The 23,097-nt window shown below is 37.0% G+C and overlaps 1 protein-coding gene across 2 annotated transcripts; it reads left to right on the forward strand.

The window, feature by feature from the left end:
• The first annotated feature begins 8,853 nt into the window (after nt 1-8,853).
• LOC122801708 (G-protein coupled receptor 183-like) lies at nt 8,854-22,131 on the forward strand. Of its 2 annotated transcripts, none has more exons than XM_044071223.1 (2): nt 8,854-9,311; nt 18,389-22,131. In XM_044071223.1, exon 2 carries the CDS (start codon nt 18,417-18,419, stop codon nt 19,485-19,487), a length of 1,071 nt encoding a protein of 356 aa, XP_043927158.1. In that variant the 5' UTR covers nt 8,854-9,311; nt 18,389-18,416; the 3' UTR covers nt 19,488-22,131. The 2 variants fall into 2 exon arrangements, with proteins under 2 accessions (XP_043927158.1, XP_043927157.1); XM_044071222.1 differs by having other exon boundaries at nt 8,854-9,033.
• The last annotated feature ends 966 nt before the right edge of the window (nt 22,132-23,097 follow it).

Raw genomic sequence — 23,097 nt, forward strand, 5'->3', positions numbered from 1 at the left:
GTTTTAGTTTTATGTGCTCCATTTATCTTGAAAGGATTTTACATGCTGCATTTATCTTGGAATGAAGGTATGCTAATCTTGGAAGGAATGTATGCTATTGTGTTCTGTTACTGCTTTAGAGCTGGTATTATGTGCCGTTACTGCTTTAGAGCTGGCATTGTGCTTCGTTACTGCTTTAGAGCTGATGGCTTTGTTTTTCTTTGTAATTAACCTTTATTACTTATGTATCTGTTCTTTGCTCCTTACCTCAACACCATCTCAGTGTCAAGAAGTGTTTTTTAAAGGTATTAGCATTCAGAAAGGACTGAACCCAAGATAAATAATGAGTGAATGGCTTATCTTATGTTATCCACACAGTTGCTGTGCTGTGTACATAGGTGTACAAAGTGAAGGCTGAGTTCTGGTACACTGGACCAGATGTAGTGAATGTGTGAGAGGAAAAGAGCTGGTTAGGCTGATGCAGTAGAATATGAGGCTATACGACTTTGCGTTGAACTAGAACAGTGTTGGTTCTTGTTAAGAGATTAATGACCTTTATTAGATGAAACTACAGAATATTAAGAGAAACAACAAAACTTAGTACCAGACTAAGAAAATTAGCTATAATGAAGGCTGCTTTAAGCTGTGAAGATATTTTTACAGAGGTTATCACAGGACTGACTGAAACAAAAAGTTTGGTTTAGTCATGTTCCAATATATTTTAATTGTTTTACAGCATCCACCTTGAGGTGCCTTGAAGGACTGTAAACGAATGATCGTTCCTTCTTTTTTATGCTTTGAGGGGTTCTTCAACCTTTAGGGACCTCTTTAGATTATTGGGTGATACTGAAGATGAAGTATTTTTTAGGAAATTCAATCCATCTGCATGCACTATGGCTTGTATATAATGAAGATCTTCGGTCTGAGAATTAGTATACTCTGAAAAATAATAATAGACTCAAAATCCCAACATGGTGTGGGGACATCAGAGATGGAGGATGATATAGGTATCTCTTTCTACATTTTAGTGAAGTAGGCAACTGGCTTATACTAAATATTAACTCTTGAAGTGCTAGTTTGTAATGGTTATCCTACGTGTGATCAACAACTAACTAGTTTTCTGTCATTTCCCAGTCCCATTTGGCTAAGGTTACCTTTCTCTGATCAGATTTTCCTGTACTTGAATTGATTGAGAAATCACAGTTTTTATAGCTACTGCTATCTATCCCTTTGCAGGGTGCTTCTCCTTCCCTATGGATGTGCAAAAGTGAAGTTAGTATATTTAAGAAAGAGGGTATGGAGAGCACAGATAAAGATGTTAGCTACGTTTTGCACTTGGTATATCTGGACTGATATGTCTGCATTTGGCAGGTGTGAAGTTGACTTCCTGCAGTTAAACCATGTGTGAAACTGAACTAAAGGCTTTTGCAAATTACTGCAAACTGCTCAGTAAAGCATACTGCCATCAAATTGTCTGTAAATGGTTGCTACAAAGTAATATGGTATTGTGTTCCATCACTGCTTTAGAGCTGGTGTGTGTAATGCTCCAGTTACTTATGGCTGGCAGTTAGAAGTACCTAGGCTCAAACCCTGTACTTAAGGTACAAGGGCCTGTATTCTCTACCCATACCACCACTGAAGTTAGCTCTCAACTGTCTAGATTTTCACAGAATATTTGGTTCATACTTTTGGTCTGTTCCTCTTAAAAGTTGTGGTTTTCTGACAAATCAGTGTGAACGGAATTCACTAAATAATGATAGCCCGTTAAGTTTGTTTTCCTGTCTTTTTTAGGAAACACATGGTAACACAAAGCACTATTTTAGCAACTTTCTAAGATTATACAAGCAATATTTAAAATGTGTCCCTCGTTTTGGGCCTTTCCTCCCCCCCAAAATACATTTTGGCTTTTTCCAGATTTCTTCTGCTGTGAAATTGAGAGAGTTTGTTGCCTCAAATGGATGGTGCAGTGGTAGTGTTGTTGCCTCCCAATAAAAGATTCTCTGGTTGGATTTTCAGCTATGGTGGAGTCTGTATGTTCTCCCTGTGTTTGTGTGGGTTTCCTCCCATGTTACAAAGACATGCCCCCCTACCCAAATGCATTTTGGCTATTTCCAGATTTCTTCTGCTGTGAAATTAAGAGATTGAGTTGTGTCAAGTGGATGGTGCAGTGGTAGTGTTGTTGCCTCACAGCAAGAGGTTATCTGGTTTGATTCTCGGTTGTGGAGTCTGTATGTCCTTCATGTGTTTGTGTGGGTTTTCTCCCATGTTACAAAGACTGTGTCTGAATCATTTCTTCCTGGGCCTCTGCTGAAAATTGGCTTTGTTCCAAGTCAGACTTTTCTTTTACATGGAGATGAGAGCTTCAGGGGAAGAGAAGTTTAATGCTGCTTATTCAAAGCATGTTAACATTGTTAGTAGCACAACAAGTAAATAGCCTTACTTTTGATGCAGAAGACTGTGGGTTCTACTCCCACAGTATGCAGATGGATCGCTGATACTGTACTGTGTTGTACTTTAAAGAGAATGGATGTTGCAGTCCTGTGAATGTCCTCCTTTGGAGGAGTTACATAGTAACTATGAACCTGCGCTCCGTTTGCCATCCATTCCCTATTACAATATTACTAGCTTATCATTTTTTAATGTAACATAGGCAATTTATTCTTCAAGGGTAACAGCCACTTTATTTGTAAATGAAACAATGAAATATAAAGTTGTTTCCTAGCAGCAACCTGTTCATTAGTTAGAGATCCCTTTAATGTGGAATGATTTAGATGACATACTTCTGTAGAGATTTTGCATATTTACTGATATTGGTGGATTGTAATGACAGAAGTTTGAGTGGCCTTTTATAGTTGAAAATTTCTGAAATGGGTAGTTTGTCAATATTGATTCAAACATTTTGTTTCATTGCTTACTAGAAGACTGTTCAAAACTGCAAATTTAAAACACAGTCTAACAACTGGTGTTGTATTATACAAGGAATATAATTTAATACAATCAGGAAGGAGAATCAAAGAATGCATACTTGTATGCATGGCCCTAAAAATGTGTTTGAAAACAGCCCAGACAAAGGTGTGAAAGGCTCAAAATCATGGGCAAATGTTAAGCTTTACTCTTGTTACCAACACAATGGATGAAGGTAAAACAGTTCACTCCACATTACCTTGATCTGGCCAAGCCTTTTGACACAATCCCCTACTCAGGTGTTGTAAAAAAGATGGATAATGTAGGAGCAAACACTTGCATCACTAGCTGGATTGCCAACTTGCTCAAAGGATGCAGGAGATCAAAACGGGGGAAGAGACCAGTCACCAATGGAGTCCCCTAGGGTTCGGTGCTGAGAGTTTTTCTGTTTGGTGTATATACATCTCAAAGGTAAAAGGAAATACCAAAGGGCTTTGGCCGGCTAAGTTTGAGATTACTGCAAGCTAGGAGCAGTTACTGAATCCCCAAATGACTTAACCATCATGCAGGAAGGTTTGTCCCAAATAATAACTGGTGTCAAAATCATGACAATGCCTTCTGAGAACTGACCCAGTTGTTTGGCATTTGGGAACTTGTGTGTACAGTGACCTAACTTTTGACCAACATGTGCCCAGAGTCATTAACTATTTCTGTATTGCACAGCTTATAAACAAATTGATTGTGACTAGATCTAGAGATGTTGTTGTCCCCCTTTACAAAGCTCTCATTAGGTCAATAATTTTGTATAATGCCCACTTTGACATGCATCTGTCCAGCCCCATGCAACAATTGGAATACTTTCGGAGATACTTTATTAAAAGGATACAAGTCCTAAACAATAGGTCTTGCATGGACCACCTCAAAGATTTATTACTATACTCAGTATCCTACAGAGTGCATGGAGATGACATGTCTGGCATACAAGGCATCCTCTGACCTAATACTGATGGACCTACTGAACATCAGCAAGTCAAATGGAATCAGAAATATTCAGTCCAGGTATCTAAACTGAATGTTGTGGAGAAATGGATATATATCACAGAGGCTACCACTGTTCCAGAACAGACTAGCCATAACAATAAAACAAAGCTCATCTGTCCATATTCAAATGCAACTTGGATCTAAGGATGGGTAACAGAAAATGTACTCCAGGATTGCCCATCATGCCACTAATGGATAGAGGCAGTACTTAAATGTTGCATCCCTTATATGGGTCCCCTCAAATTATCTATGGTATGATCGCAGTTATTCTTACTAGAGCTAATATAGAATTATCAGCCATGAGATAGGTAAGACCAATCAGAAGTTGTTAATTCAAGCACTAAAAGGAAATTGGCAAAGCTTAAAATATCCTCCAAGTGAACATATGTTGGTAGTAAATAGTTATAAAAAATTGACATTTTTTAGATCATAAGTGCCCCTCTCACCCTCTGCCCCCCCCCCCGCCCAGGTCTTCAACAGCTTCGGGCACCTATGTTGGGGCAATGCAATGAGGACAGCTAACCTCTTAACTATACACTACAATGTTCTTGTGGATATACTTCTGCTACGTAGGGCACGCGGTAGCTGCGCTTATGTTTAGGGATACCACCTGTCCCACTTTGCGAGGGACAGTCCCTCTTTGGGCAGTTGTGTCCTGACAAAAAATGAAAAAAATGGTAAATGTCCTGAGATTTTAGGACAAAATTATTTCCTGTATTTTATGTAATAGTTGCATAAAACAGTTATTCTGTATCTAAAATACCTAAATGTTATAAGAAACAGAATAGGCAACTAAATTGCTACAAGAATAAGCTTTTATTTAGGCAAAAAAGTTAAGTTCTAACCTTTGTAGTGACCGAGGGTATGTGTCGGCCTATAAAATCTGATGTTTGTACCAAAAATGTCCCACTTTGGCCATTTGAAAAGGTGGCAACCCTACTTATGTTCACAATTTAATTATAATAGAGGCCACGTGGTGTTTGAATAAGTATACTTGTCTTTCTTTGCAGTTAAGTATAATAATTTAGACATGATTTATAAAATCTTACACATATTATAAAGACTGCATTGTTTAAACTTATTTAGCGCGTCAGACTTGTTTCCAGAAGACGAACTCTGTGGTCAATAATAATAGGGGAACAAAGACCCCCAAAAAATAGGGACGGGTTTTAAATACTGCTCTAATAAATTAAAAACGTTGCTGGAATAACATGTTTTGCGTTAGTATGCATTTTCTGAAAGACATGAAGTCTGAAACTCAAATATTTGTCATTGTTTATTGACTTCAATCTTCACTGATTTCCCCCAAAAGCACAAATGTTATGAGGAACAGACCAAAATATAGGTTCATAGGTTCATACTAGGCTATCTGCCCAAGGGCATTTATAAGCCTAGCCCATAGTTATGTGGCTTTCGCCACCCCTTTAGTTTGAATAAAAAACTATGCCTATCATTTTTCTGTGCCTCTGTCAAGCAGTGACACTGAAGTAATCCCTGGGGTATATCTGCGATCTCCCATCCATTGGTCAAGATTCCTCTTGAACAAGGCCAGCGAGGTGCTCTGCCTCACATGTACCGGGATTTTGTTCCACAGCATAGGGAGTCTCTGGGTGATGAATCTGTCCCTCCAGCACGTTCTATTTATAACCGTGTCAAGGTTTAAGTCTCCTGCCCTTGTGGTTCTGAGGGATCTAGATTTTTGAGGTGAAGCATATTCATCAAATCTGGGTTTGACATGGCCTTATATGTCAGGCACAGGTCACCTCTGAGCAAGCGGTATGAGACTGAATAGAGCTGGAGTTCTTTCAGTCGGGCAGCATAAGACATATTTTTGAGACCCTTTATCCTTTTGGTGAGGAACTTTTGGGGCCTTTCAAGCTGCAGCAGGTGTCTGGTCAGATACATTCCGAACGGGCATTGTACTCAATCATAGGTCTAATGAGTGATGAGTACAGGGGGACGATGACCTCCCTTGATCTAGATGTGAATCCCTTCATGATCAGGTGGGCGATATAGAAGGTTTTCCTAACTACTTTAGCAACATGAGTGTCAAGCGAAGGCTACTGTCAACTTGGGTCCCCAGATCCCTGATGACTTTTTCTGTGCTCAGTGGATTGCCACCTATATGGTAGCTAGGGATAACCTTGTTTTTCCCAAAGGGTATGACTATGCATTTTTTGGCGTTTAACTTCAGGCCATGGCTCTGGCACCAGTTATCCGTTTCTGTGAGGCCCTTCTGGAGGATATCTGTGTCAGATGTGTTTTCGACTATGGCCCAGTTTGCAGTCATCTGCAAACTTTGTCAGCCATAACCCTCCTGTGTTTGCTTGTACTTCAGAAAAGTAGATGCCGAACAAGAGTGGACCCAGGACTGAGCCCTGTGGGACACCACTTGTGACAGGCTTTGAGTCTGACATGGCTCCAGCAACTCTGACCCTGTGGGTTCTATCACTTAGCCAGTTTGCAACCCATCTTGTGATGTATGGGTTTACATTCAAGCTGATGAGTTTTTCGATGATACCTGAGTGGGGTATTGTGTCAAGGCCTTTGCCAGGTCGAGGTAGGCTGTATGGACTGCCTTTCCCTCATCAATGGCCTTGGTGACTGTCTCGAAAAAGTCAACCAAGTTTAAGAGGCAGGATCTGCCTTTGACAAAGCCAAACTGGGTTGGATCCAAAGTCTGCAAGTTCCCTATGTCTTTATTTATGAGTTCCATTATGATCCTCTCCATGGCTTTGCAGATAAGGCTTGTCAAGCTAATGGGGCGGTAATTTCCAGGGTCTGTGGAGGCACCGCCCTTATGAAGTGGGACCACAGTCGCCATGCGCCACTCCTTGGGTACGTATCCTGAGGTGAGGCTAAGATTAAACAGCTGTCCTAACTGTGGGTTTAATTCCTCATTGAGTTCATGAAGCACACAGCCAGGGACACCATCCGGTCCCATGGATGCTGTGATTTTAGCCTTAGTGAGGGCAGTTCTCACCTGGGCGTTGGAGATGTTTGGGGGCTACAATCCTCTGGAATAGATATCTCTCCTTTTGGGGAGGGGAGTTTGCACTGAACCTGTCAGCCAGTATGTTAGCAATGTGTGTAGGTTCAGTAATTTTCACATCATTTTGAACTAATTCTGAGCATATCTGGGAGTTTCCTCCTAGGTTTCTAACATAGCTAAAGAAGGCCTTATGATTGTCTTTAGAGTCCTTGGCGATTTTTCTCTCAAAATTTGCCTTGGATGATTTTATGAGAGCTCTTAGTTTTTTACTTATGATGATCAAAGGTGTCTTACCTTTCAAGGATTTTGCTCTATCTTGTAGTAGCTTCCTCCTTTTGTTGTAGAGCTTGTTTATGGCTGGGGTCCACCAGACTGGATGCTTGCCTTTGGTACAGAGAGTCTTAGTTTTGTTTGGGATTGCCTGATCCATGCAGTCCTGTAGGTGCTGGTAGAAGGCATTTGTAAGTGATTCAGCGGTTTGAGTAATGTTTACCACTGGCTCAGGGGCCTTAAAGGAGACCACACTAGTTTTTAGAAGTGTGAAATCGGCTTTTGAAAAGTTTTTCACTGTGGTCTTTTTTGTTTCAGGTGGGGGCGGGATGAGGACCTCCAGCGAGCTTAGTTTATGATCTGATCTCACCAGTGAGGGGTATACTTCCGGTGTTGAACATTTTGATCCCATGTTCGTGATGATGAGATCAAGTATGTTTTCTCCTCTTGTGGGGATGGTGACTAGTTGTTCCATGGCATTTGAGTTTATGAACTCCAGGAATCTTTGGGTTAGAGTGTTCGGGCTTGAGTAGTGTTCCCAGTCTATACTAGGGTAGTTGAAGTCACCTAGTATGATGGTGTTTGGAGATACATTTATCCCCTCCAATGTTTTCAGGAAGGCCATGTGAGGTTCCTGAGTTTGAGAGGGTGGCCTGTAACATGCTACAAATTGCAGAGCAGTCTTGCCTATGGTTAATTGCACCTGGATGGTCTCCGATGCATCGTGCGTTGCCACCAACCTTGAGGTGTGGGTGTCCTTTATGAATATGGACACCCCCCCCTCCTTTCTTGGTGTTGTCCGGATTTTGGGGCCGGAACGCATGATATGAGGTGAAACCTGTTAGTGCTGGGGTGCTCTCAGGAGCCTTGAACCAGGTTTCTGTCACAGCACAGACATCGATGTTCTCCATATTGAGAAGGGCCTTGAGTGCGTGCATCTTGAGATTGAGACTTCTGGCATTGAGCAGCATTACCCTTAGTTTTTTTCCTTTTTTGTGTTCTAGGGTGGTAGGTTTAGAATTTGAGCCTTGCCTAAAAAAGGCACTATGGGGGTGGCAAGAGCCTTTGCCAATATCCGGAAGCCCAGGGGTGACAGGTGCAAGCCGTCCCTTGCGAAGCAGCGTGGCTTGTCCAGCATGTCATCCCAGGCAGACAGACACTGGATCCCCTTTGACGCAAAAATCTGGATATTCTGCGAAATTCTGGACAGTTGAGAGGTATGGACTGGCTGTAGCCACTAGTCTCAAAAAGGCGCATCCCTTGCATACTTGCTTCCCTTACTAGTAAACTGAGCCACTGTCTTAAAAATCCTGGAGTCTGTCACCTTAGGGACGTACGTGATAGGTAATTTATTGATTACTTAACTTACTGCCTACAACCTACCGTATACTTAAAGAATGCAGAATAGTCTGGAAAACCGCATTCTGGTGGTAAAAACACAGAGGCAAAAGGAGTAATGGAAGTTGTTCTATATGGGGAAAAAAGCACAGAAGCCACTTGGGGGGTTGGGAGTGGAGGCTACTGCGAGGTTAACCTACTTCGCTTTTTTCAAGAAACATTTGCAAAGTTGCCAGTACTGGCAGACGTTTTCAAGAAAGTTATATGTTACAGATGCGGAAGTGGTGTAAATGCTCCCACGCTACATTCCGAGGCAGTTCCCTCTTGTGACACATAGAACTGGCTACTAAACAACACTGAAGGAACTGTGTGGACCTGTTTGAGTGGCACGTTTGCTCGCTGTAAAAAGGCAGTCAGTTATGTTTTCCTAACCTGTGGACTACAGAGCATGTAGTGCTCAACAAAACGGACTTTCTGATTTATGGGGTTCAGCGGAACACACTTGTGAGGTAACTGCTATCTCAGATCTGCCTTTTATTGATTGCAGCCCTTAAGTTAACATAAAGCTGAGTATGTCTGCGTAAGTAAGCTGCGTTAACACTAAAATCAGCGACGAGACCCAAGCTAGTACACACAGAAACATCGAAATTAGTTTTTGTAAGGGATGTAAAGACATCGTGACAAGAAGACTGCATTCCACGAGTGAATCTGATTCTGAAAACTGCAAATCTGCTGAAAACAATTTCGTCAGTGTTTCGAAAACAGAACAGTGGTTATTTAGTGTAAAGTATGGGATTGGTTTGTTTCTTTATTATACAACCCTTCCCCTATATGCACCGTTTCTCTCTTTATAATAGAGAGTATTTGGCATAGCGATGTTTACCCAGAAATGTTACTTTGAGAGGTAGTATAAACAGTTAACAGCAAAGCTCAGAATGTCATAATTATTTATGCACACTAGGACAATGAGACATACGATGTCGTGGTAACTGGTGTATCAGGCATCCTTTATAATACACGGATTTTCCTAATTTGATATATTTTTGAACTTGCAGGATGAACTAAAGTGAATATTTTAAATGTGATGGAAGCTGCTTCTGTTTAATATTCCAACTTTTTTGCAAATTTTAAATATTTAAATTGAAATTTGTAGTGGAGGTGATTGTCTTTGCAATGGCTGACTGATTTCTCTGGCACCCCCGCTTCTTCTGCCCCTGTTCTGGTATCTGGCACCTGCTTAGTAAAGTAACAGTGTTGCAGCGCTGTACTGATGAGGACCACTACAGTGCAGCAATATTTACCTAGAGGGTTTAGACTGAAAATGATGTAGGTTTGAAGAAAGTAAGCAGATATGGATATTTGCCTCTGTTCAGCATCTTTGCTTTCTTTTATAAATCTAAGCATTTTATGAGTAAAAGTTTTTTTTAATAGTTTTCTCTTTACATTTGAAGCAAAGGTGATAACTTTGTAGTGTGGCTTTCTACTCATTTGTCACGTTCACTTCTTTCACTGATGCAGGGTCTTAATTATCCTGATATGAAAACCATGCAGTTTAACAAAGGACCTGAGCAGTGTGAAATGGTCAGGACAGTATTGCATGCCTTTAATTTGCATATGTTTGTTTTTGAGATAACATATATATTCATGTGTTACTAGTCTGTAAGTTGGTCATTTCTTTCATGTGACAAGTACTGTCCAGGTATTCTGTAAAAGTTACAACTTGTTTTTTGGTCTTGAAAAGGGAGAAGTGTTTTGTATAATACTTTTTCATTGCAAAATGTTTGCTCAGAGCTTTTGCTGTATAAAGATGACTGCACTTTCTTTATTGAGGAGACAGGACCTTGATTGTTTGGTCTCCCTATAGGTGTGTTCTTTTCAAATAAATGAGATTGTTCTTCTCTGCTCAGCTGGGCTGTATACATTTATTTTGTGCAACATATTACAATTACAGAAACATGTTGCCTGAACCCCTGCATCTCCTGTGAAATCTGGAATATATGATGCTCTATGCAGGGGTATTTATATTTTTGTATTATGTTTTTAATTTCATTATCTACTCAGATTTTCTGTATGATTTCACACAACAATAACTTCATGGTAGAGTCTGTGTAATGAGACATAATTGTCACAACCAACTTTTTGTAGGACAGCAACTTGTTACTTGCATTTTAGCTGAACTGCTACAAGGGTAGACATGTTCATTTTCAATGAAAGATGCTCTACCTGCAAGACATAAAGGATAACTTGTCTTCTAAGACTGCAAGGCTCTCTTTTTTTTCTGCAATCAGCATGAAAACAGGGCTACCTATATTCATTCAGGTAGAGAAGCATTGTGGGTTCAATCTTACATGATGTAATTTCAGGAGTTTTTAGCTCCAAAAAATCAGAGGCCATCTTTATCAACAAAATAAATTACAAAAATAACATACATTTTGTATCAGATGTGTATAATATTTTATTGCGTATGCTAAAGAGGTTATGCCCAATTCCATTTTTTAATTATACTTTCTGTAGAAATTGCAGACAGATGCATTAAGGTTTATATAAAATGATATACATAACCAAATCATGTATTATTTTTCAAACATACTACAATTTTGTTTTAGGGTTAACATTTATTTGATTTCAGAAATGAATCTGTGTACATTAAGGAAAAGTTGCTTATAGCAAAACTGTTGCTTTTGCTTCAGATATCTAAGAATCCTTCTGAAGTGGCATACATAGTAAAACATAAGACTGTGACCCATTTGCTGTTATGTCCATAGTGAATGTATACATTTTGTATTTAATTGTATAACTTGTAAGAGGACACTAATGAGGTCTAGCTGTATACCTCTAGAGTTTAAATGCTGTTCGAGCTCTTAATACGTTCTGAGTAAGAGTAGCCACTTGCAGTGCTCTAAACATTATTATAACAGATATCATCCACTTTGTTGAAGCTATGTGACCCTGCTTGAATTGTGCCTGTTTTGTATAGCAGTAAGGATTTAGGTTCACATCTTCTTACTGTTACAGAAACCTGCCACTGCTTAAGCTACTGAATCACTGTAGTCAAACAATATTTCACCAAACAATATAAGTAGCCAGTATCATATCAGTCCTAATTAAACTGCTTTAAATTCATATATTTTTGTAAAATGGTTTTGCAAGGGACCATGTAATCTCTGCATCCAGCAAGTGATAGCATATGCTGCACTCTCCTTTAAGTGCTATTTTTTACTGTGAGGTAGTGCAACAGCAGGGGATTCAAATCAATCTTTTTGGGTTATTGTGAGACACAACAGTGGTGGTGTGGCTTTGTAGTGAGAGAAATAACTAAGGAAGGTATGAGGGTAAAGTCTTATATCCTGAGGGTGCAGGGCAAAAGAAAGAATCAGATTAAATTATTTTTCTTCCCAAATGCTGAGGTCATTACAGAGTTAACATAGTACTCTCATGGTGTGCACTTGCATGAAGAGAAGTAGGTTCAGCAAGCTGTTTCTGGCAGATGGCTTTCAGATTTGTAGAGTAGTCTGCAGCCTGGTTAGTCGAGATGCAGTGAGATGCTAAGGACCCACTGGATTAATGTGACAATTTATTTTCTTCATCTGTTCAACATAAGTAGTAACTCACCATTACAAAATATTTAACCACTATGTAGTTTTTGCAGCAATCATAACTGTCTACTGTTAGATATTATGAATATAAGGCTGAACTTAATTCTGTTGTAAATATGCTGAAAGAAAAAGTCTGCTTGAATATATGTATAGAGTTTACAATGTGCATTCATACTATATGTATAACAGACAGGCTTCTCTTCACAGCATCAGAAAATGCCTAACAAAGCAATACTGGAAAACAAGCATTACATGATTTTCCCATGTTTGTAGAACAAATATCTATTAACAGACATCCTTTTTTATAAATTCAGCAATACGCGATGTTTTTTCTATAGGAACAGCTTATGCAGATTTTTCCTTTCAGAATGGCATCCTCACATCAGCAAAAGTGCTTAAATCACAAAAGGACAATAGAAAAGTCTAAAAACAGACATTATGTGACTTCCCACATAAGGCCAGAAAAACATACCAAGAGGAAATGTGTGCGTGACTAGCTCTGTATATAGCTATGTGAGAGAAGGACAGAGAGAGGTATTTTGTAGAAGTCATCATTCATATCTGTAATGAAGGAAAATTTTGTAAATATATGCTACAAATCTGACAGACTACGTGTGGTTTGTTATAAAATAAGTTATCTGTAACTGTGCTTATAGCTGCAAAATATATTTCTTTATCAGTGTGCAATTTGAAAGGCTTGGTGCTTTAAACAGACTACAGATGGAGTCATGCAGAGCTATGTGTCTCTGATTCAGCAGTAAACAGCACAACAAGAATGTGTGTCTTAAGAAGACTTTGGATCCAGTAAGCAATTTTTCAATGGTGATCCTTTGACAACGTTCCTAGCCTGTATCCAAAAACAGGGGGAGTGAATGGGTAATGTCACTCCTGTAAAAGCACAGTAACGTTTATGTGAAGTACTTCAGATTTCTACATTTTTCAACAGTTTGTAGCAATACAGTTTAATAGACGTCTAAATCCGGTGAGACTGCATTGCAGGAAGGTGGAGCAGTTCCATAAATTCTCCAGAAAAGGTACAAGACGAAGCTGTAAGACTGAATCTGCCAGTTTTGCTGTACCAACTTCACAAGTGACTACAGAAACCTTTCAACCATCTACAGTAAAGCAGCTTGGCCATCTGCCTGTCTGTTGACTGGTAAGAAAATTATTCTGTGTTACATACAGTATGAATGCCATAGTGGTAATAATAATAACATAATAAATGTATATACAGCATATTAGCAAATGTAAAACCTTATTAGGGCAAGTTAATAGTAAGGCATTATGCAAATGGATTGCAATTTGATAGTAAGGCATTATGCAAATGGATTAGAATATTTGACTGGTATCTGAAATAAAATCATGTGTGGTATAAAAATGTTTATTGTGTGTACAATGTCATAAAAATACAGTGCATGACATTATCCAAAGGTTAGACTGTACAGACAAAAATTGTAAAGGTAAAGAACCAAGAAAAGTTAATATGTTGGCATTATATTCAAATGTTAGACAGTTATGTTCTGCCACCAGATGTAAAAGGTTTATTTCAGAGTTGCAACAACAGTCAAATCAGTTACTGATAGAAACTCTAGTACATTTTGTTACAAAGAAATGTAATAAACTTCTAAAAGACAGACACAATGAGTTCAGGAAGCTTAGAGAAGTTATACACACATCTTTTCAAAAGTGCATAGGAGTTTCAAATTCAGCAGAACAGCTTACTAAAGAATGTCAGAAAGACCATGCAACATTACAGGAAATTCAACAGCAGTTGCAGGATAAAGGAAATAAATTAGCTGAACTGACAGAGACTGGGAACTTCCAGCATACACAGTTAATCTGTGCAAAAGAAATATATTTTATAATATGTTTATGTTTTGAAAATGGTTAAGCATGCATGCTAGGATGGTAGGGACATGACATGCTTGTATAAAGATATACATATACAAGACAGGCATGCATGTGTGTTCTTTTCATCTAGAGTACATTTGTTTACAATGCACAAAAGCAAAAGGCAGACAACAGCAAATATAAATAAACATATGCTATAATTGTATAGTAACACCAAACAGTTAAAGTTCTGAATTTTAAAAATAAATAAAATCACAGATGGTATTAGTCAAACATTTTTTGTAAAATTAATGGCAGGACAGTTAAATAGATAAATAAATAAAAAAATACTGAAATCCATGTAAGGTAATTGTAAAATAATGTCTATTTATGTTGTATAAATGCATAGTTATGCAAATCACATTAAAGGAAAAATGCCAAAATAATTAATTATAGTTTATAGAGTATAAAATGTGAGCTCAGACCTTCCTAGACTGAATGAACAGTTACAGGAAATGTTGGAAAGATCAGCTAAACAACAAGACTGATTGCCAGACAAGTAGCTTGAGTTTTTCTAAAGCATCATTGTTGTTAAAATATAATTGTTAAAATATTTACAGGCAACACTATTTGGTAATTATAATAAAATGTCACAATTGTGCATAGATGTCACTTATAATCTGTTTGCAAGTAAATGTTAAAAGGACAAAAAAAACCTCAGTTGCATCAAGTACAGCCAGCAAATGGGATATAGTATATATACAGTTCAAATCAATTGTGCAGGAGGGTGTAAATACCTACTAGAGGTAATATACAGTGAAAGCTTTATTTAGTAACCTAATAAAATAAATGTATAACCAAAGTGTTGGGCTGACATACATTCTATTCTCACAGCATAGGGCAGGTAAACAGTGCTGAAGTACTACAGGGGGAGGGGTACTTTCTCAGTTTTACACTGACTGTATAAGGGGGAGGGGCACTTTCTCAGTTTTACACTGACTGTATAAGCAGTACTGCACAAGGGTCTGAAATAAAGCTACAGAAAAAATAAACAACAAGGGTCTGAAATAAAGCTACAGAAAAAATAAACAACAAAGGTCTGAAATAAAGCTACAGGAAAAATAAACAAGGGTCTGAAATAAAGCTACAGAAAAAATAAACAACAAGGGTCTGAAATAAAGCTACAGAAAAAATAAACAACAAGGGTCTGAAATAAAGCTACAGAAAAAATAAACAACAAGGGTCTAAAATAAAGCTACAGGAAAAAATATCTAATTCCTTCTTGACAATACTCTTTTATGGGGGGAAAACAGGTATTAGTGTATTAGAAATACTGGTAAACTGGATTAAACCTGACAGGGTAAGATATTTTACAAGTTGTTAATAGCTATCATAATGGTTATTATTGTATTGTTTAGAATTAAATTGTATTTACAACCTGTTAAATTGTAAAGCTATACAAGAGATGGTTAAAAAACAAGAGATGATTTAAAATTGCTTTATTAAAGCTATAAAGAGAGAATAAAGATATGCAAAATGCATAAATGTTTCTAATAGCAAGAATGGTCACTATTTCAATATGTTTTTGACAAAACAATGTTGGTATAAAAAAGCATGAATATTTTAATTGCTGAGTATGTAGTTTAAAATAACAGGACATATGCATTTGGTGGCAATTCCACTAGATATTTCTAAAGAGACAAACATTTTCCAAGATTTTGCTTAATATTAATGTTATTAAATTTGTAAGATTAGACTAAATGTACTTTATAGTCATTGTATGTACAAATGCAGAATAATTCAGTACAAATGATAGTCTTTGTATGTACAAATGCAGAAGAATTCAGTACAAATTAAATGAATGTCTAGTAATAAATATGTGTGAAAAAACATGTTTTAAAAAAATGGGTCCAGTATACCTAGTAAATTGAAATGCATAAATAGCAAACAGTCTGTGTAAATACATACTGTACAGGATACATCGTAATAAGTTCAAAAGTAATTTGTCAAGTTGTAATATCACTGGTTTTACCCCAATTAGGGGAAAATTATATTAACTAAAATGTACATAACATTCTGTAGTGTATAAATCATGTTTTTTTTAAATCAAGTATTATCTAAGCCCAGTTCAGTACTTTATGTCCGCTTCACTGTCAATCAAGATGTTAATGGGCAGTTCAGAGACATGACCACAATATTATGGTTAAAATGACATTAAAACTGTATATTTTCAGCAGTGTATAAATGCTTGCAGTAGCACATGGTTCTAGTCTCTTATAGTTAATTCAACAGCTGCAAAGAGTTAATGAAACAATTCTAAGTCATAAATTAAATTATGTGATTGCAAAAGAATAAATTAATCAAGTAAAATTAAAACAGACATAGCTCATAACTGATAAAATATTTTCACAGAATGGTCTGCAAAAGAAAAAGTTGTTAAATACATTCAGGTTTGGTAGTAATATATGTTTTCATTGTATTAACTATGTAAAATTGCATTTTGACTTGTATCAAAAAAGACTAAAGGTTTTGTTTCTTAATGTGTTTTTTATATATAATGTTTTAAGTATGTTTAAAAACAGAGGGAATTGTTAGATATTATGAATATAAGGCTGAACTTAATTATGTTGTAAATATGCTGAAATAAAAAGTCTGCTTGAATATATGTATAGAGTTTACAATGTGCATTCATACTATATGTATAACAGACAGGCTTCTCTTCACAGCATCAGAAAATGCCTAACAAAGCAATACTAGAAAACAAGCATTACATGATTTTCTCATGTTTGTAGAACAAATATCTATTAACAGACATCCTTTTTTATAAATTCAGCAATACGTGATGTTTTTTCTATAGGAACAGCTTATGCAGATGTTTCCTTTCAGAATGGCATCCTCACATCAGCAAAAGTGCTTAAATCACAAAAGGACAATAGAAAAGTCTAAAAACAGACATTATGTGACTTCCCACATAAGGCCAGAAAAACATACCAAGAGGAAATGTGTGCGTGACTAGCTCTGTATATAGCTATTGTAGTAATTCAGTTATGTGAGAGAAGGACAGAGAGAGGTATTTTGTAGAAGTCATCATTCATATCTGTATGAAGGAAAACTTTGTAAATATATGCTACAAATCTGACAGACTACGTGTGGTTTGTTATAAAATAAATTATCTGTAACTGTGCTTATAGCTGCAAAATATATTTCTTTATCAGTGTGCAATTTGAAAGGCTTGGTGCTTTAAACAGACTACAGATGGAGTCATGCAGAGCTATGTGTCTCTGATTCAGCAGTAAACAGCACAGCAAGAATGTGTGTCTTAAGAAGACTTCAAATCCCACAGCAAGCACCAAGAAGAAGTAAGGGCCATATAATTTTTCATCTACCTCTTACCTTAAAAACAGAGATGATCATGTATAAAGGCTGAAATCAAGGGCACTTTTTAAATGTTGAAAACATTCACTTATAGGGTCAAAAGTAAGAGAGTGCATTTTAAAATACATTTTCAGAATTCAAAGATGTGTACCACTGTAATGTTTGCTGTTGTCAGTTCTTTTCATTGTTTTTCACATAATTGTATATCTTATGAGAGATATATCAAGTGTTTGCTTGAAAATCAAACAGCTGAATTGTATGGTGGTGAATGACCACTTTACTAAATAAATTGAAGAAGTTTTGTTATTTATTGTTCTAGTATGAAAAGATACATTTGTGAGACAAAAAGATGAGAGTACTTTAGCTCTCTACATGTAAATTAATTACACGTCTTACCCACTAAGAATGCCCACCTAAATAGCATAATGGCAGTATTCAGACATGCTTTTTAAAACTCACGTCAGATATTTTATTCTTTCTTTAGCTAAGAAAACTGATAAAAAAGTGCCTTAACATTAGTATAGTGCATGTTATTTCATTCTTTAATGTGTAGCTAGTCATATGCACTTTATGACCCACATTGTCATTAAGTATACAGCATTATGATGAAAACATTCAAATTTCCACAAAAGAATCATGCTCTATCTGTTATATCTGCAGTAAGTTCAGCACTCAGCATATTGTGGACAGTGCTGAAAAATAATTTTAAACATATTTCATGTTTGTTCAAAAAACTCAGTTATATCATTTGATGATTTTTTTCTCTGCTGTTCTTCCACACTATGGTTCAGAGAAAAATCTAGCAATAGCTACCTACATGAATGCCTTCAGGCAATTAATTGCATTTGTTATTACTAGCAAACCACTTTGCCACAGATGTCTCTCTAAAGAGTGTATACCTTCAACAAACTAGCATGAAATGGTGTTAGACTCACTGGTTCCTTTTCGTCATCTACTCTTGTTGAAAAATTCAAATAAATTTATGAAGTGTATATTCTTGTTCTATTAACTTATATGTTTTATAGCTATGTATGATACTAACATGCTTTTGTGTTTTTGACAGACAATACAATCGTATCTGAAGAGCAGCCATGACTTCCAGTCCGTATTTTACACAATTAAATGCTCTGACAAATGTTACATGGGAGAATGCACTGACCAATGACAGTGAGAAAAAATGCAATGTGTACATCTATCTTGCCACTGCAAAAGTGTGTTTTTCATTGTTCTATGTTACTATACTTCTTTTTGGCTTCTCTGCCAATATCCTTGCCCTTTATATATCATGCAAAAGTGAAAGGAAAAGCAACCCAACAACTCTATATTTAAAAAACCTTGCTGTCTCAGATGCCTTATTTACACTATCCTTGCCTGGAAGAATTTCTTACTATATCTTGGAGTTCCACTGGCCATTTGGGGACTATGCCTGCAGACTCACTGCTTTTATATTTTATGTCAACACCTATGTTGGTATTTATTTTATGACTGTTATAAGCATTGATCGGTACATTGCAGTTGTCCATTCTCAGCAGTACAGCAAATTCAGAAGAGTTGAAAATGTGAGGTATATTTGTTGTTTTATTTGGGGTTTAGTTTTCTGCCAGATGGTACCATTACTTCTCAAGCCAATGGTCATGCCAAATGGGGACAAAGTGACATGTATGGAATACTTCAACCTTGACACAATTCCAAACTTGCCCATTTTGCTTCTTTTTGTTTGTGTCATAAATTACTGCATACCAATAATTATCATTGCTGTCTGTTATTTACATGTCAACTGGAAATTAAGTAAAGCAGCAAAGGAAAACCCCATAATTAATGAGAAGGGACACAACAAAAGAGCAATCATTGTTATTTGTATCATTCTAATTGCTTTCCTCATCTGTTTCACTCCATACCACATAAATATAATACAATTTATGTTCAAAGAGCTTATGTACAGCCCATCTTGTGAAGAACAGCAAGCTTTCAAAATGTCTCTCCAAATTACTGTTTCACTGATGAATCTAAACTGCTGTATTGATCCAGTTATATACTTTTTTGCTTTTAAAGGTTATAAGGCAAAAGTAATATACTTGTTTAAGACTCATATTTCCTCTCATTTATCATCCACTGGAAAAACCTCTTCTGAACCCTCAAGTAACAGACAAACCAGCTGTTAGTCTGAATCTATTTAAACATTTGGCATTGATCATTATGCAACAGTACTGTTCAATCTAAAAGCAGTCATCTGCAGGACGTTTTGCCTTCAGTAGACAAAGACTGTGCCATCTCACATTTTTTATATGACTGATTTTTCTAGTGTACCCTCCCTAAAAGTGGTAACCAGATCCAGCAGGGCCAGTCTTGTGCTAAGAAAAAAAAAACAGATCTTTGTTATGGCATTTCATATGAAATGTGTATGAATTTACATAAAGGCATATTTGTTTTTGTGTTATACTTAGCCAATTTATTAAGCAATTGTCCTGCTCTGTGAAATGACTCACACAAGGGAAGTCTGAGTCTGCTGTCGACATTTTTATATAGATAAATAATAGAAAATATTGACGACTCTTGGAAAAGTATATTTTGTTATTACCATCTTTCTGCAGTTTACAAAATTCCATAGCTGCGCTGCTTTGTTTTCATAGTTTTACAGATCTCTGGCTTTTCTATAATCCATGGCAAGTTATTATACAGACATTAATTTAGTGACACTTGGGTAATATAGTAGTCATAAAATCATAATTGCAGTCATTAAAAATGGTAATTAAATGCAAAACTTTCCATATAAATTACAAGTACCTGTGATATGTCACTAAAGATTATATTCTACAATGATCTATTTTGCTGGCAGCCTTGGCAGTGCAATGCATGTGTTGACTTTTTTTGAGTGGGCAGATGCCTTTTGCAGAGCATTTGCACAGCATAACTTTTCATAGACAAAACTCTCTGAAAACATCTGTATCAATAATTAGTACCTTTAGAAATTCCTTTGTGTAGCTGTTGTGCCTCATAAGGAAAATCACTATCCATGGAATTTACAATGCAGTTAGAGGAGGTGAGTATAGCTAAAGTCGAAGACTCAGATACTGTACTAAGGCAGACCACCAAATACCAATAGCAAGACAGCTGTGATCAGCCAGATAATATAGTGTAGGAGTCCTGAACAGCCCTCACTAGGGGGGGGGGTAACCATTTTGTGCTGAGTATCATCAAGTACTACACTTCTGAAGGGCAGTTGTAAGGTACATCTGCCAGAATAAGGGTTGCCCATACCTGCCAAGCAATCATGAGGATTCAATATCATCATCCCATTGCAATGCATCTGCTCAAAGCTGTAGGTTCAAAAACCAGGGGACTGTAATCTGCAGATTCATAATTCTGGCTTATCATTCAGCAGTCTGATGTTATTACAGAAAAGGACTGTTACAAAATGACTCTACATAGCCACATGTTAGGTATTCCATGACCAGACTTCCCACCCAGCTTTCCCTATACAACCTACATACTAATTCTACATACACCCTTTTTAATTTATCTCATACTAGAGTGCAGAAATGTGAACATCTACTCTATTTCAGTGTCTTCCATGAGACAGCAAATGCTCTTAGTTGTAATGTAGAGCATTCTAAAGTGGCTACTAATATCAAATGACAATGGTGATCCTGAAAGAAATAACTCTGACTGGACAATGAATTAGAGAACAGCTGAACCCAAGTTAACTTACTGGGAACAAACTGTAGCAGTGGGTATTTTGACTGCTCTTCCAGTTACTGTAAACTTCCAGTAATCTCCGTAAAGAATGATACCCAACTAGTTTAAATGTTGTGACTATCCCCCAGAGAACTGCATTCCATACCTGCTTGATTACTACACTCTGCACTGGAGGCTTTCATATTGTATAATTCGCTCAACACTGTGGCTTGTGCTGTAGGCAAAAGAGCGGTTCATGCACGAGACCCTGAGTAGTATCTATGTATGTAAGTATGGCATGTAAAACTGAGGGGTGCTGGAGCTTGGTAAACTGACACACTGCTGTCCAGCAGATCCAGAGCAAGGGCATAGCTTACATGGAAACAACTGCTGAAATATAATAATAACAAGCTTGCACAAGGGGGGTGCAATTCATTTATACTTGTAGGCAGCAGTTTATTGGCTGGTACATGTCTGGTCTATGGGTCTATGCCATTGATCCAGCCCTCCACTGTACTGGGTATCAGTAATACTGCTGACATTGTACCCTGCTTTTCTACATCTCAGATGTCTCAAATTCTTGGTACTCCAATGGCTACTTGGTCAGTAAAGATTAATCATACCACCCAGTTCATAAATCATGCATACAATAAAACTGGCCTCATTTGTGTGCCATTTACATATGCAAATTATGTTATGTTTTTCCATTTAACAGTGGTTTGTTTTTCTGTTTACACAGTCATGATTGTAGCTACACTCTAGATTGTTAGTGAGTACCTGCAGCTCACACACAGCATAATACATCCACAGGCATGGCTCTATACCTTTCATATTCAGTTTCAATGGTCATATAAGCAAGTACTAAAATGTTTAACATTTTAAGGTTCTGTTTTAGATTAACCTGATGAAGTATGCTGGCTGAAGTGCCACATAAATGTATTATAAATAAGCATACTGATGTCTGTACAATATTCTATGTAGTGAATGCCTTAAATGTGACTTTCAGTAGGAGCAGAAAACAATGGTTATGTCAAAAAAGAAAAAGCAGCAATATTTTGGTTGACCTTACAATGCTCCCATATGAAACAAATAATGAGTGGGATGTTTCTAAGATTTAAGTTCCAGTTTTTCTATTTGAAATCCTTGTTCTGAATAAAAAAAAGTTCATCTCTGTAGAATTAAAACAAATGAAACATTCTGCTATAGTTTTGTATTTATTTTACAGACTGACTCTGTGTCAGTTCATTTGACTTAGTTCTTGATTAATCAGACATAAAATGGTGTTCAATTTATCTAAGATTATTTGCTTTTATTGCTAATTTTTTTGCCAGTGCCTTAATTCTAGGTGGCATTATAGTTTGCAGATTTGAGCATCCCTGTAATGCCTTCAGCAAACTTTTTTTTTCAGTGACCCCTTTTGTTCACAGTTTATTTCATTGCACTGCATGACAAATATAATAATAATAGTAATAATAATAATAATGTTGTGTCTTTCGGCTTTTCCCGGTTAGGGGTCGCCACAGCGGAACTCCAGTCCGCTAATGATTGGTAGTTGATTTTTACGTGCCGAGTTACCAGCCCTGACACACAACCTTCAACGAAGGTACGCCCATTCACCCATGTCTCCACGCAGAAGACGCTGTAGCTGAGAATCAAACCAGACAGCATTTTACTGTAAGGCGACAACGCTATAATAATAATAATAATAATAATAATAATAATAAATAGTGGTTGTCCAATATCTGTTGCATCTTTTGGCTGTATTTCACCCATATTATGCATATTTACAACCTGTAGAAGGTGGGAGAGAATACAGCTCAGCCTCCCCTTTTAAAGTACTCCAAAGACTGCCAGTATGATTTGTGCAGGGCTTATGAGGAGGAGACAATGTATTAGTGCTGTTGGCATGAATTATTACTTACTGCATTATACTTTGGTAATACAGGATTGTGACATACAATGTGCCATGAAATAAATACCTTCCTAGAAATGCCATATGATAGAACATTTAACTGTACCCCAAGTTATGTTGCGAGTCATCACAGAGACAAAAAATGCTAACCTTTGTTTTAATGTCACGATCTAGGTATAGATGAG

The sequence above is a fragment of the Protopterus annectens genome, chromosome 5.part0 (genome assembly GCF_019279795.1).
Source record: "Protopterus annectens isolate FY-2018-M chromosome 5.part0, PAN1.0, whole genome shotgun sequence".
NCBI classification, from domain to species: domain Eukaryota; kingdom Metazoa; phylum Chordata; order Ceratodontiformes; family Protopteridae; genus Protopterus; species Protopterus annectens.

Bases quoted from the DNA above. Each gene is read 5' to 3' on its own strand.
- LOC122801708 (XM_044071223.1), top strand. From the start codon at position 18,417: ATGACTTCCAGTCCGTATTTTACACAATTAAATGCTCTGACAAATGTT.